At 43.5% G+C, this 15,887-nt stretch overlaps 1 protein-coding gene across 1 annotated transcript in view; it reads right to left on the bottom strand.

Moving 5' to 3' along the window:
* RSU1 (Ras suppressor protein 1) overlaps nt 1-15,293 on the bottom strand; it is a 257,697-nt gene extending 242,404 nt beyond the window's left edge. The window contains 2 exon segments of the mRNA XM_033209683.1: nt 14,761-14,872; nt 15,113-15,293. Coding sequence (XP_033065574.1) covers nt 14,761-14,869 — 109 coding nt within the window. The 5' untranslated portion in view covers nt 14,870-14,872; nt 15,113-15,293.
* Between the last annotated feature and the right edge of the window lie 594 nt (nt 15,294-15,887).

Consider the following 15,887-nt stretch of genomic DNA (forward strand, 5'->3'; position numbering starts at 1 on the left):
CAAAAGCTGGTTTTTGGAAAAAGTCAGTAAAACTGGTAATCTTCTAAGGAGGCTAACCAAAAAAAAAAAATGAATTACTAACAGAAATGAAAGAAGGGCCATTACTACTGCTTTCATGGATGTTAAAGGGATAATAAAGTAACTTTATGAACAACTCAGTGTCCAAAAATGTTATAACTTAGATAAAATGGACCAACTGCTGGAAAGACATAATCTACCAAAACTCACACAAGAAGAAATAGATCATTTGAGTAGGCCTAAGTCTATTAAAGAAATTGAATCATAAATTAATATTAATAACCTTCTAAAACAGAAAGTACCATGCCCAAATAGGTTTACTCATGAATTCTACCAAACATTTAAGGAAGAAATTATACCAATTCTCTACAATACCTTTCAGAAAATAGAAGCAGAGAGAACAATTTCTAACTCATTCTATGAGGCCAGCATTAAGCCAAAGACATTACAAAAAGGACAAACTACAGACCAATATCTCTCATGGACATAGATACAAAAATCCTCAACAAAGCATTAGCAAATAAATTCAAAAACGTATTAAGAGTACATACAATGACCAAGTGGAACTTACTCCAGGTAAGCAAAGGTGGTTCAAATTCAAAAACAAAAGCAATCCATCACTTTAAACAGACAAAAAGAAGAAAATCCATACGATTATATCTATAGATGCAGAAAAACCACTGGACAAAATTCAACAACCATAAAAACTCTTAGCAAACTAGGAATAGAGGAAAACTTTCTCAACTTAATAAAAAATATCTACAAAAAACCTACAATTAACATGATACTTAATATTAAGGAACTAGTTGCTTTCCTACTATGGTTGGGAACAAGGCGAGGGTGTGCCCTCACCACTTCTAGCCAAAATCACATTGGACGTCCTTGCTAATACAGTAAGGTAAGAAAAAACAGCAAAATGTATGCAGACTGGGAAGGATGAATTAAAACTGTCTTTGTCCACAGATAATATGATGTCTACGTAGAAAATTCCAAAGAATCAACAAAGAAGAACTGAAAAACAACTACAGCAAGTTTGCAGGATACAAGGTAATATACAAAAGCAACTGCTTTTCTATATAAAAAATTAGAATTTTACATTAAAAACACATCATTTACATTAACGCCAAACAAATGAAATATTTAAATATATAGGTAACAATATATGAGAAAAGCTTCAAAACTAGTATGGAAGAAGTCAAAGACCTAAATAAATAGTGAGATATCCCATGTTCATGAATTGGAAGATTCAACATTGTTATGATGTCAGTTCTTCCCAAGTTGGTCTACACTCAATTCCAGTCAAAATACTAGCAAGTTTGTGGATATCAACAAACTGATCCTAAAATTTACATGGAAAAGCAGAACAGCCAATGCGATATTGAAGAAAATACAGTTGGAGCAATGACACTGCCCAACTTCAAAACTTAATATTGGTTATAGCAACAAGACAGTGTGGTATTGGTGAAACAATAGACAAATAGGTCACTGGAATAAAATAGAAAGCCCAGAAATAGACCCACACAAATATAAGCAGCTAATCTCTGGCAAAAGTGCAAAGGCAATTCAGTGAGAAAAGGAGTCTTTTCAACAAATGGTGCTGAAACAGATGGACAGACATCAACACACACCAAAATCAATCTAGACAAAGACCTAACATCTTTCACAAAAATGAACTCCAAATGAATCACAGACCTAATATAAAACACAAAGCTATAAAAATTTCTAGATATCACAAAGGAGAAAAATCTAGTTGACCTGAGATTTGGCAATGACTTCTGAGATACAATACCAAAGGTACAACTTAAGAAGGAAAAACTTGTTAAATGAGACTTCATTATAATTAAAAATTTCTGCTCTGTGAAAGATATCATTAAGGGAATGAAAGACCATTGCAAACAAGGAGAAAATATTTGCAACCTACATATCTGATAAAGAACTGGTACCCAAAATATAAAAAGGAAACTTAAAACTCAGGAACACCAACCCAATTAAGAAGTACATAAAAAATCTGAATGGACATCTCACCAAAGAAGATAAACATATGGCAAACAAGCATATGAAAAGATGCTCAGCATCACAAGTCATTAGAGAATTGCAAATGGAAACAATGAGATACCACTGCATACCCACTAGAATGGCTAAAATCCAAAACACCAACAATACCAAATGCTGGTGAGGATGTGGAACAACAGTAAATCTCATTCTTTATTGGTAGAATGCAAAATGGTACAGCCACTTGAGAAGAGTTTGACAGTCTCTTATAAAGCTAAATACAGTCTTATCACATGATCCAGTAATCACACTCCTAGGTATTCACCCAGATGTGTTGAAATCTTCTGTCTATACAAAAATCTGTACAATGTTTACACCAGCTTTATTCATAATTGTCCAAATTTGGAAGTTGCCAAAATACGAACCCATAGGTATATGGATAAGCAAACTGTGGTACATCCAGACAAAGGAATATTATTCACTCCATCAAAAAGAAATGAGCTATCAAACCACAAAAAGACATGGAGGAATCTTAAATGCATATTGCGAAGCAAAAGTAGCCAGTCTGTAGAGGCTATATATCGTACGATTCCAGCTGTATGACATTCTGGAAAGGGTAAAATTATAGAGACAAAGGCAAACTGTAACATTTCAGTGGTTGTCTCAGGTTCTGGAGGTAGATAATGAGGAAGAAGGGATAAAGAGGTAGAGCAGAGAGGATTTTTAGAGCAGTGAAACTCTTCCATACGATACCATCATGGTGAATACATGACATTAATTTGTCAAAACCCGTAAAACTATACTATATAGAGTGAACCCTGATGTTAGCTCTAAACTTTAGTTAATGGTAATGCATCAACAGCCTGGCTAACATGCTGAAACCCCGTCTCTACTAAAAATTAAAAAAAATCAGCCGAGTGTGATGGCGCGTGCCTGTAATCCCAGCTACTCGGGAGGCTGAGGCACGAGAATCCCTTGAACCTGGGAGGCAGAGGTTGCAGTGAGCCAAGATCACACCATTGCACTCCAGCCTGGGTGACACAGTGAGACTCCGTCTCAAAAAAAAAATAATATTGCATCAATATTGGTTCAGCAATCATAGCAAATGTAACACACCAACGCAAGATGTTAAATGGGAAACTAGGAAGGGGGGATGGAGGAGAGATGTGGATCTGTACTTCCTGCTCCAGTTCTCTATAAATCAAAAACTGCTATTAAAAAAATAGCCGTTTTTTTTTTTTTTTTTTAAAGAAGGAGAATGAAGATAGCATATGCATAAGACAATTGTTTTTAGCAATAATGGCATTAGTCGTATTAGTATTGTCAACTGTGTGTCGGGTACCACATCTGAGATTGTGAGATATTCCAATTCTATCATCACCCATATCTGTGAGAGGCACGGTTCTGAGTGGAAGGGAGGAGGTCAAGATGAGGACTAGGAGGAGGAGTTAAGTATTATTATGTATTTCCATTGGAACTACCAGGATAAACTCAGGAGGCTGGCAGTCTCATGACTTAAAAGGAGAGTGATTGGGAGGAGCACGAGCTCCCAACCTACTGATAATGTTTCTTGCTTTGAAAATCTGTCAACTTGTACTATCATATTTCAATAAAGTGTTTTGGAGTAGATTTTTTTAAAACTATGTGTAAGTATTTTGGGAAGATGAAGGTTCCTGTTTCCCTGGTTCAAATGGGATAAACATAGGTAGTGACCCTGAATGCATTCCCTAAATTGATACAGAATCATTAGCCCAGACAGGGCAGCTACCATGGCTTCTAGAACATGACCAGGTAGCCACAGGTAGTCAGCATGCTTGCTGGATTAGCCATTCATCTTCATCTCCTCCACAGGGTATGTGCATAAGACTGCCAGAAACAAGTAAGGCAAAACAGGATAAGCTGAGAACACTGCTTCTGAAGTCTGCTGGCATGGGTTCAAATCTGGGTTCTACCACTTATTGCCTGGGTGACTTGGAGCAAGTTAATGATGCTCCCTAAATCTGTTTCCTTACCTATGCACTATATAATGACAATAAATTGTGAGGTTTGAAAGATTAATCCATAGAGAGGGCTTAGCACAATGCCTGGTACATGGTAAATGTGTGCGTGTATTGGTATACTCCATGCATAGATGGCATGGTATTTCAATCATATTATCTATTATTCTTATCCTAACAAAGGGTGCACAACTTTGCAGAATACAAACATATAATAAATTACATAGGTATCTTTGACACGGCCTAAAGACTTAAGCATTTACAGCTGTTTTATTATTTATTTATTTTGAAAGATTCTCACTCTTGTCGCCCAGGCTGGAGTACAATGGCATGATGATCTTAGCTCAATGTAGCCTCCACCTCCCAGGTTCAAGCGATTCTCCTGCCTCAGCCTCCTAAGCACCTGGGATTACAGGCGTGCGCCACCACAGCCAGCTAATTCTTGTATTATTAGTACAGAGGGTGTTTCACCATGTTGGCCAGGGTGGTCTCAAACTCCTGACCTCGCTCAAGTGATCCACCCACGTTGACCTCCCAAAGTGCTGGGATTGCAGCAGGCATGAGCCACTGCGCCCAGCCTCACTTACAGCTGTTAAGAAAACCAAGTTGGCCGGGCGCGGTGGCTCAAGCCTGTAATCCCAGCACTTTGGGAGGCCGAGACGGGCAGATCACGAGGTCAGGAGATCGAGACCATCCTGGCTAACACGGTGAAACCCCGTCTCTACTAAAAATACAAAAAACTAGCCGGGCGAGGTGGCGGGCGCCTGTAGTCCCAGCTACTCCGGAGGCTGAGGCAGGAGAATGGTGTAAACCCGGGAGGCGGAGCTTGCAGTGAGCTGAGATCCGACCACTGCACTCCAGCCTGAGAGACAGAGCCAGACTCCGTCTCAAAAAAAAAAAAAAAAAAAAAAAAGAAAACCAAGTTACACAGACCAGCATTCAAATATCGAGATTGAAAACCACATTACCAGGCCGGGCACGGTGGCTCAAGCCTGTAATCCCAGCACTTTGGGAGGCCGAGGCGGGCGGATCACGAGGTCAGGAGAACGAGACCCTCCTGGCTAACACGGTGAAACCCCGTCTCTACTAAAAATACAAAAAACTAGCCGGGCGACGTGGCGGGCGCCTGTAGTCCCAGCTACTCGGAGGCTGAGGCGGGAGAATGGCTGGAACCCGGGAGGCAGAGCTTGCAGTGAGCCGAGATCGCGCCACTGCACTCCAGCCTGGGCGACACAGTGAGACTCCGTCTCAAAAAAAAAAAAAAAAAAAGAAAACCACATTACCATTTTCTGGTCTGCACTATGTAGAGAAAAACTAAGAGGCGAAACCTCCTTGCAAGTAATTGTTTGTTCTGATGTGTACCTTTCATTTGGCCTCACCCTTAAAATTATAAGCTACACAGAGCCCAAAGGAATAATTAATGGATATGCAGAGAAATGGATGAAATAAAAAGGATCTTTAGGAGGTAGGGATACTATAACTAAAACTACCATTTAATGTAATTCAGGTTTATTCTGTTAGATACAAGAACCAATATTTCCCCAATACAATCTTTTCCAGCACCATACTTTGCAGTGTTTTAAGGTAATGTTCTAAGTTTGAAGACAGAAGAAAATGAATTAATATACGGTATAAAAAGATCTCATATCTGATCATTCCATTCCATTGAGATTAATAGTTTTTAGGAAACCATAAAGAAAGTGGGGAGGGTTCTGCTAATGTTGATCAGATGGAGATTAAGTTGCTTCTTACGTTTTCTTCAACAGTTAAAGCTCTGCAGCCATCCGGTAAACCCAAGTTTCCAAGCTGGCAGGGCTAGCCCAATGACACATTTCATTTGCCTAATACAGTGTTTTAAAGAATTCTGGAAATGAATGCCTTAAGGTAAGGCAGGCCCTAGGAGTCACCTCTCCTTGGCACCCAAGCCTGGCCCTGGTGACCCCTTCAGGACTAGGATACAACATAGCACAGCATCACAGAGCAAAGCTTTCAGACACACTCAAGAGTGAACTCCAACCAGGCACAGTAGCTCGTGCCTGTAATCCCAACACTTTGGGAGGCCGAGGCAGTTGAATCACCCAAGGCCAAGAGTTCGAGACCAGCCTGGCCAACATGGTGAAACTCCATCCCTGTCTCTACTAAAAATAAAAAAAATTAGCCAGGTGTTGTGGCAGGTGCCTGTAACCCTAGCTACTTGGGAGGGAGAACAGGAGAATTGCTAGAATCGGGGAGGGGGAGGCTGTACTGAGTCATGATCATGCCACTGCACTCCAGCCTGGGCAACAAGAGTGAAAGTCCATTTCAAAAAAAAAAAAAAAGTGAACTCCGTTTCGGTCACTGCCTGAGTGACACTGGGGACTTTACAGAACCTCGATAGCGCTCTACCTTCTCATTTATAAAACACTGACAACAATCAGGTGAACCGAAGAGGGATGTTAGGAGTGTGAGAAGCACTTACCACAGAGTAGGTACTCAGGTCTGTATCATTTGAGAACCTCCAATCTAGATGTTATGGAATGCACTATGTCTCCCCAAAACTCACATGCTGAAGCCCCAACCCCCAATACTCAACATGTGACTATATTTGGAGATAGGGCTTTTAAAGAGGCGGTTAAGTTACAATGAGGTCCTTCAGGTAGACCCCTATCCTAATCTGTCTATTGTCCTCATGAGAAGAGGAAACTGAACAGACTGAGGGACACCAGGGATGCAGAGGGAAGGCCACATGAGGACACAGCAAGAAGGCGGCCACTTGCAAGCCCAGGCTAGAAGGCTCAGGAGCAGCCAGCCCTGCTGACACTGTGATCTTGAACTTCCAGCCTCTAGGACTGTGGGAAATAAACTTCTGCTGTCGAAATCACTCAGCCTGTGGTATTTTGTTTTGCAGCCCTAGGAAATTAACCAAGTAGGTATTATTAATCCTATTATTGGCATTTTGGGCTTTGCTAGCACCTCAAACCTGAAATATCATTAAGCATCACACGCTGGTGGAATCTGCTCAAAGGGGACACTGCAAATTCCATTTCCTTTGATTGGAAACATACTCTGATCAGCACTTCTCTATTCAGAGGCCACACGCAAGGCAGCTGTGAAACAGATGCTCCGGTTGACTGTAACACACGTGAGATTTCTTTCACTGTGAGCTACACAGATGAAATGCCATTAAGATTCCATCTCTTTACCCAAAGATATAACCTGGCGAGTGAAAGCGTAAGAACTGTAGAGACAGCAAAGGTCCGTGCGGAGATCAGTCGCGCCGTGTCCAACCTCCCAAGGAGTTCAGGAGCAAAACGCAGAGGCTCAACACTGACCCCTGCTGGTCACACACTTGATCTAGACCAACTGCTCCTGGGCCACATTTTTACATTACCTTTTGGTTTAAAAAATAAAAAAATTAACCCACCTGTACAAACTTGCTATCCAAAGAAGCAAGAGGTCTTTATGCTGCTTTAAAAAAAGAGTCACCTCTAGGCTTTTTTCTAACAATGGATCTCCTGTATATAGGTCGTGTTTTCTTTCAAATAGTTTCGTGTGAATTTATGAACAAATAATACAGGGTATGGTTTTCAATTTTTATCCATACCAATTGTAACACTGGTTATAATGGCAAAGCAGTGAGTGTTACGGTTTCTTATGGTGAAAATATAACTACTTCACATGTAATAAACAACTTAGAGTCATCTTAACATAGCAAATAATAATTTATCACTAGATAATTTTAAAATTCAATATAAGGCCAGGCACAGTGGTACATTGCCTGTAATCCCAGCAATTTGGGAGGCCGAGGGGGGGCGGATCACCTGAGGTCAGGAGTTCGAGACCAGCCTCGCCAACATGGCAAAACCCTGTCTCTACTAAAAATACAAAACTGAGCCAAACATGGTGGCAGGCGCCTGTAATCCCAACTACTCGGGAGGCCAAGACAGCAGAATCGCTTGAACCCGGGAGGCAGTGGCTGCAGTGAGCCAAGATTGCACCACTGCACTCCAGCGTGGACAACGGAGTGAGACTGTGTCTCAAAAAATTAAAAAAAAAAAAAAAAAGAAATAAAAAATTCAATATAAACTCCCAAATGAACTCTGGTTACATAATGCCTATCATAAAAATTAAAAATTCAATAGTTACTACAGGACATAGAGTATTTTAATTATTAGTGGAAAAATTACCATTTTCACAGCATGTCTGCCATTTTCAACAGAAACTTGGCCATAAGCACATCCCAACAAAACTCCTGCTGCTGTCCCCGCAGCCACCCCCTTGGCTATGCACAGCTCTGAACTCGCCAGTGTGTGGCCATGGCTATTCCTCCTGACCCCAGCACACTGCGCCCGGCCACCCAAATTCTCCTGGGAATTCTGACTTAGGTGAGGAATAAGGCAATAGGTGCGCGGGTTCGACGAGACCATGGGACAGGTGGGCAAAGACCACTGAGAAGTACCATCACCAAGATTTCCAAGAAATAAAGAGATACTGTTTTTCATTTGTTATACCATCGCAGATAAAACAGTTTTTAAAATAGTCATGTACGGCTTAATGATGTTTCACTCAACAATGGACCACCAGGGAGGCCGGGGCAGGCAGATCGCTTGATCTGGAGTTCAAGACCAGCCTGGGAGACATGGCGAAACCCCATCTCTACAAAAATTTGCCAAGAGTGGTGGCATGTGCCTGTAATCTAAGCTACTTGGGAGGCTGAGATGAGAGGATCACTTGAGCCCAGGAAGCCGAGGCTACGATAAGGCGAGATCACACCACTGTAGTCCAGCCTGGGCAACAGAGGGAGACCTTATCTCAAAAAAACAAACAAACAACGGACCACAAATGTGACAGTGGTCCCATGAGATGACAATAATGTACTATATTTTTACTGTATCTTTTCTATAAAGACACAAATACTCGCCACCGTGTTACAATTCCCTATGCTATGCCCTACAATCACATGCTGTACAGGTTTGTAGCCTAAAAGCTAAATAAAGCCTTAGTCACAAGCACACCATCTAGCCCAGATGTGTAGTAGGCTACTCCATCTGGGTGTGTGTAGGGACACTCAATGATGATCACACAATGACAAAATCTTATTATGCATTTCTCATAACGTATCTCCATCATTAAGTAATGCATGACTGTACTAATAATAGCAGGCATTAAGACCAGCAGGTACCAGGTGGTACACTAGGCCCCTATAGATATTAACTGACAATGACCCTATGAGGTGCTCTTATTATTCCCATTTTATAGATGAGGCACCTGAGGCACAGAGAGGTTAAGCAACTTACCCAATGATACACAGCTAATAATAAACAAAAAAGATGCTTACAAAAAAGCCACCGTGGCCACTAGGGCCGGAATGTCAGAGGACTGACAAACAATCAAATGTCATTACTGGTTCAGTCATACCAAAGGGGCTACAACTCCTCTTTGTTTCAATGAAACATTTCCCGTTTTAACCCTATCACACAATCAAAAATAGAAGGTGTTAGTTCCATCTTGTTCCTGAGAGCTGGAAACCGCTTCCCTCTGGAAACTGGGGAGAAGCCTGCAGGAAGGAGACAGACTACCTGCTCTTTCTCCAGAGCGATGCTTTCTCCCTTAGCCAACCTGAATCTCTTAACTAAAAGCAGTAACATTCTTTCTTCAACCAATCTTTCTCAAGCACTACGCCAAGTAGAGAGACACTTCAACCAGGTTGGATGGGACGGTGGGTCAGAACTGAGTATACTCGAGGGGCTTCCTGGAGGAGGTGACAGGAAAAGGAGTCATGTGAATAAATAAGTCCTTCCTTCTTTCAACAAGCACCAACTGACAAGGGGGCAAGGGCTAACTGGAGAAAGAAAAAGGAAAAGGGCTCCCCAGGTCAAGATGCGGCGTGTTTAAAAACACAAAGGTGGGCACATACACACAACCTAGAGGAGTGAAAACATAAATGATTTTAAGGCCGGGCACGGTGGCTCACGCCTGGAATCCCAGAACTTTGGGAGGCCGAGGTGGGCAGATCACTGAGGTCAGAAGTTCGAGACCAGCCTGGCCAACATGGTGAAACCCCATCTCTACTAAAATACAAAAATTAGCCAGGTGTGGTGGCGCACGCCTGTAATCCCAGCTACTCGGGAGGCTGAGGCAGAAGAATCGCTTGAACTCAAGAGGTGGAGGCTGCAGTGAGCAGAGATCACACCACTGCACTCCAGCCTGGGCAACAGAGCAAGACTGTCTCAAAAACAAAAAAAAAAAAATTTAAAAATTTAAAAAAAAAGATTTTAATAAAGATTATAGCTAAAATTACAGGTTCTCCCTGGCTCTTTTATCTTTCCCCCAAAGCAGGTCTACACGGATAGCATGTGTTCCAGGCTGAACAAGACGTTTGAGCTAGCTCTTCCAGATAACCCATGCTCATATTTGTTTATTATTTCGCCCGCTCCTTTAGAAAGACCACTCCCTTGAAAGCAGGTCGTTTTCTTTTTGAGGATTTATCTGAAAAATATTTTAGTCTAACTTGGAAAAAGAATGATAAAGGCGTGACCACCCAGAGAGGGCAATACACTTGAAGAGATTAAAAAATCAGTAAACGCTTAAATAAGAGAAATGAAAGAAAGTTCCTCCGGCTACAGCTGGGATTCTGTCTCTATGGAAATGGAAGCTGACTACAGGGCCCTTCCAAACCAACTTTATCAACCACACGAAGACAGGTGCTGCCTGGGAAAGTTTCTGCAGTGAAATCTCTTTAATGAAAAGAATAAAATCAGCAGCATTACGATTATGCTTGGAAGCTTTTTTTTTTTTTTAAAGACACAAGGTTTCGTTCTGTTGCCTAGTAACACGATCATAGCTCACTACAAACTCTAACTCCTGGGCTCAAGCAATCCTCCCACCGCAGCCTCCCTAACAGCTGGGACTGCAGACTTGCCCATCACCCTCAGCTCACGTTTTAAGTTTTTGTAGAGATGGGGTCTCGCTCTATTGCCCACATTGGTCTTCCTGGAAGCTTTAAGGAGAATATGTATGCAAATTACATGCCATGTGAAAACAAAATGATGGAAAAGAAATAAATTAGGACAAATTTTAAATAAATAGCAATCTAAATCAATTAGAACCTTAGGCAAAAGGACCAAACACTACAGGTGCTAATAAGCCACACAAAAAATTCCAACACCTGATACAAATGCCCTACCCAGTCGACTTAACAAAGGGAAATTCTTGGTTCAGGCCATTGACTATGTTGGAACTGGGTATGTCTGAGGCATAGGGCCCATAGCTGGATATTCATATTAATAGGTAACATTTAATGTACATTATTGGATCTAACACTAACTAGTTAATAACATTTAATGTGCATTATTGTATTTAACATGAACCATTAAGCCAGTCTTATGAAGTGGTTACTTAGGTTACCATTTGTTAAGGAACTTGAGGACCAGAGAGGTTAAGTAGCTTCTCTAAGGTTACACAGTACTAAGTAGCAGAATTTGAACTCACGTCTATCCAAATCTAAGTTCCCCTCCTATGCTCTGTACTCCTCTGCCTCTCCTGGTAGGAAGTGAGCATTTCTAGAATCTGGCTGGACTACTAGAAACTGTAGAACCTGTCTGATATCTGCCTCCAGCCTAAGAAGCTTTCCCCAGCAGAAAGCTCTTGGCACCTAAACTCCTCAAAACATCTTTCAAGGTAATGTGCTGTCGCTAAGGAAGTGCTGCGTTAGAAGATACAATTCTCCCAGGAAGGAAGACAGGCATCTCATATGCTTGGCAATACAAAACCTTACTGTTATCTTCAAAGCTTAATTCTTACCTCTTGAGAAATCAAACAAAGTAAGAATGAAGAGAAAGCTTGAGATGCAAGAAACAGCTATTCTCTGTACATGCAAGTTAACTGTTCCTTGTGTTTAAGCTGGATACTAACATATAAAACTTCCTGGTTACAGCTAAGATTTTATCAGTAAAGAAACATGTAGGTTGGGTGTGGTGGCTCCCATCTGTAATGCCAGCACTTTAGGAGGCCAAGATGGGGGCACTCCTTGAGCCCACAAGCTTGAGGCCAGCCTGGGCAGCATAGCAAGACCCCATCTCTACACAAAAATAAAAAATAAAACCATTAGCCAGGCGTGGTGGTGTATACCTAAAGTCCCAGCTACTCAGGAGGCTAAGGCGGGAGGATCGCTTGAGCCTGGGAGGTTGAGGCCACAGTGAGATGTGACTGTACCACTGCATTCCAGCCTGGGTGACAGAGTGAGACCCTGTTTTCGAGGGGGGCGGAAAAATTCTTACACTTATAATTAATGGAGCCATGTGAAGTATTTTAATACTTGTATATATTAAGCACTGTGTCACTGTGTGTGCACTGCTGAGAACTGAGCCCTGGTGGAGGCTCCGAAGAGCATCCTAGAACCCCCTAGGCTCCGAGGAGTCCCAAGGTCAGGGAGTTTGCAGAGAGCAGCCTTGGATCAACGCTACAGAAGCCAGAGGAGGTGGAATGTGGAAATCTCCAAATTCACTTCCACCCAACTTCCCAAAAAGTCCTATTATTCTTTGTTAGCTACTTCTTTAGGAAAATTTAAGTATGGGCTCGCTTTTCACCATCCAATGTTATACCGGAAATATATTTCAGGAAGCAAGTGGCTATCTTTTCTTCCCTAATAAAAGCCAAAGCTTCAAAGAGATAACAGAGCTGAACTGAAATAGCTAAGCCATTCTCCCCATTTATAAATATTACATAAAGTCTCCTCTTCAAAAGCCGAAGGCTATAAAGTTCCTCTGCTGAAAGCAGCCTCTCTTCTACCCAGTGAGAATGAGTGCTGGAGGGAAGAAAGCTGTGGGGCCAAGAGTCCTGCTGTACAAGGCATCATCTTCCTTATCCCCTTCTCTTTCTCCTCTGTATCAACAGTGCCCCCAATAATGACCATGGTCATGGCAGAGCCAGGCAGAGGCAAGTGGTACACTCAGATATCCAACTCCAGAGGCATCTGCTCAGTTGCTGACGGCAAGGACCCTTACGGAATGCAAGAGACCAACACACACCAAGGCTGAGACGCTCACTAGTACACAAACTCAGTTTAATGGCACGTATTTTCATAAAGCCTACGGAACACAAATCTACGTTTCCTCCCTTTTCCTTCTGCTAAGACATATCAACAGCATCAACTCCAACCTCTGTCGGAGGCAGGTTTTCAAACCGTGAAAACCATAGATTCACAGTAAACCGACTGCCGTTCTCTCCATGCCTAAATGGCTATCCATCACCTCTCAGGGTCTCCTGAACATCTCCCTTCTTCTCTCGTCACATCCTGGACCTGATATCTCAAACTCACAGGCCTAATCCATCATTCTTTCATTTTCTTCATTCCTCAACTATTTTTGAGCATCTGCTGTGCTCCAGGCACTATTATAAACGAAAAAAAAAAATGCAAGCATGAATATTGCACGGCTTTTGTCTTCCCAAAGTCCCAGCAGAGAAGAGAGACTTCTAGATTAAAAAAAAAAAAAAAAAATACATACAATCCTATGTGACAGGAGTCACAAAGCAACGCACATGTCCAACTTCACAGGAGAGGGAGTGGCTATGTTAGCTTGGTGCAGACGGAGAAGATTTTACACAGGTGGTGATAGTCTAAGCTGACTCTTGGAAGTAAAAGGATTTCAGGTGCAAAAGACTGAGAAGGAGGGAAAACAGAATTCTTAAAGGCACCAAGGTCTGAATGAGTAGGCTCTGGTCCAGATAGGGCAATAGGTTCAGAATGGCTGGAATGCCAACTGCATGGAAGGGTAAGGTTGTGTTCAGATTCAGAAAGGCCTTGTACATCACGCCAAGAAACCTGGAGCATTACCGTCGGTAACAGACAACCTGGAGAAGTGTGGAGAGGGTTTAAACCAAAGCCACGTCAGCCTGAGGAAGTGCTTTATCTCCCTTATCACAGGTTTTTCAAACACTGAAATTACTAGCCAACATCTAAAACTTAGCAAATTTCACATAAAAATATAGAATCTTGACTCCTTTAAGAAAATAATCCGGCACACTGGGCCAACATTCCTATGGTGACATGTGGCAGAGTAGCAGGTGCAGCAGCTGGCCCCTTCAGATGGGATACCTATCACCTAGTTCATGACCGCCCCTGACCGCCCTCACTTGGAGGCACGTGAATCTGCAATCCCTGATTCTAAGGGAGAGGGTAACACCACAGACGGGGGTGACAGGAAAATAACACTGAAAGTGACCCAGTGATTAAACTGGGCAGTGACACTGAAGGCAAGAGGGCAAGTTAGGAGGATTTCATCACAGCATGAGGAGGTAAGAAAAGCCTGAACCAAGTTCGGAGAATAAATACGCAGAAGAACGTAAAGATTCAAGAAATGCTTACAATGCTCCAGGCACAAGAATGCTTATTAATCGTAGAACTTTTGTGTGTCATTTGTTCATGGACACAGACTATTAGGAGACAGGAAGGACTCAAAATTAATTCTCAATTAAAAATAAAGTGGCTATTAAGCAAACTAGGTGGAAAATCCACCTCAGTGCCATAGAGCAGAGGCAACCGATGAGGCACAGCTGTCTGTGATTCTCATCGTGGACTCTCAGGATCGTTTCCCAGGTGGAACAGAACAAATCCTACTGCAAACCCTCTGCGCGAAGCCCCTGACAAGTGATGTTTACAAGCAGGGGCTGGGGTCTAAACCAGTACAATCGCTCACAGCAGGACCAGCAGTGAACTGGCAAACTTAGAAAGCCTTCCGGCTCATCCACGGGAGGGTCCTGCCCGAGAACTCACAGAGGCCGTTGACATCCAGCATGTTGGAGATGCCCCGGTCACTCATGTCCACTTCGGGCTGGTTCTTCTCCCGGCTCTCCTCCACCAACTTCTTCAGAGACTTGGACATGGTCTGCACCAAACAACAAAACACGTGGGCGATGGCAGCAAGCGCAGGGGCGGAAAGGAAAGAGGTCTTAGCTGCCACTCTGAGCCTTCCCCAGGGTTGGAGCGGGTGGGCGTCCGAGGGCGTCCCAGGGGTTGGTCCGGGTGCGGGGAGGGGATGGGGTAGGGCAGGGGAGTGGGAAGGGTCCAGCCCCGCTCCGGCAACGCAGCGAGAAGCAACCCCAAGTGCCACGCCGCACACACTCACCGAGGAAGGCAGCCCCTAAGAGGGTGGACGTGCAACCACAGGCTTCAGCAGGACGCACTCCGGCTGGAGAGATGCCCTCGCTCCCCGCAACACCGGCACTGAACAGCGAACACGCCCTGTCTCGGCGCCCCGCGCAGGCGCACACAGCTCAGCTGCCAGCTCCACGCCCGACCCTACCCATATTAGGAGAACAGCTCGCTAGACGTGGCTCCTGAGCCAGGCTCCGCCCTTAAAAGTACGTGCTAGAGGCTGGCCAATCACGTTCGCTATTCGGCTTCGAGACCCCGCCACACGCTGAGGTTAGTTTATACCCGTGGCGTCCACCCCGCGGTTTGGAACTCTGATTGGGCCAAAGTTGGCACGTGCGCACTAGACTTAGCGCATGCTCAGCTGATGGGTCGAAGCCCAGAGGGCTGTGGGCGGAAGCGGGGAAGTTTGTGGTGTGACTGCGTCAGAGAGGGTGGTGGCTGAGGGTGGGTGTTGGCGAAAGCTGGCGGTAAATTGGCTCCGTATATTTATCTTCTGTAATAGCGGCTCCACTCGCCAGAAGTTGCTACCCTGCGTCCCGTCTCCACAATGTGCCTCTGAAGGACCTTGTGGGGCACGCAGCTTCCCGCCCTAAGAGCTTCTCCAGGCAGGGATTCCGGCGCTGTCTGCGTTTCCCCAGCGCCCCGCTGGATATCTTTTTTGATAGGTTTCTAAGACTGGCTTTTACCCCTGATCCTTTTGTTCTTGAGCAGCAGGAACTACCCACAGGGCTAGAAGCTACAAGTAA

This window comes from Trachypithecus francoisi, unplaced genomic scaffold, assembly GCF_009764315.1.
Source record: "Trachypithecus francoisi isolate TF-2019V2 unplaced genomic scaffold, Tfra_2.0 Lachesis_group9, whole genome shotgun sequence".
Classification (NCBI taxonomy): Eukaryota; Metazoa; Chordata; class Mammalia; order Primates; family Cercopithecidae; genus Trachypithecus; species Trachypithecus francoisi.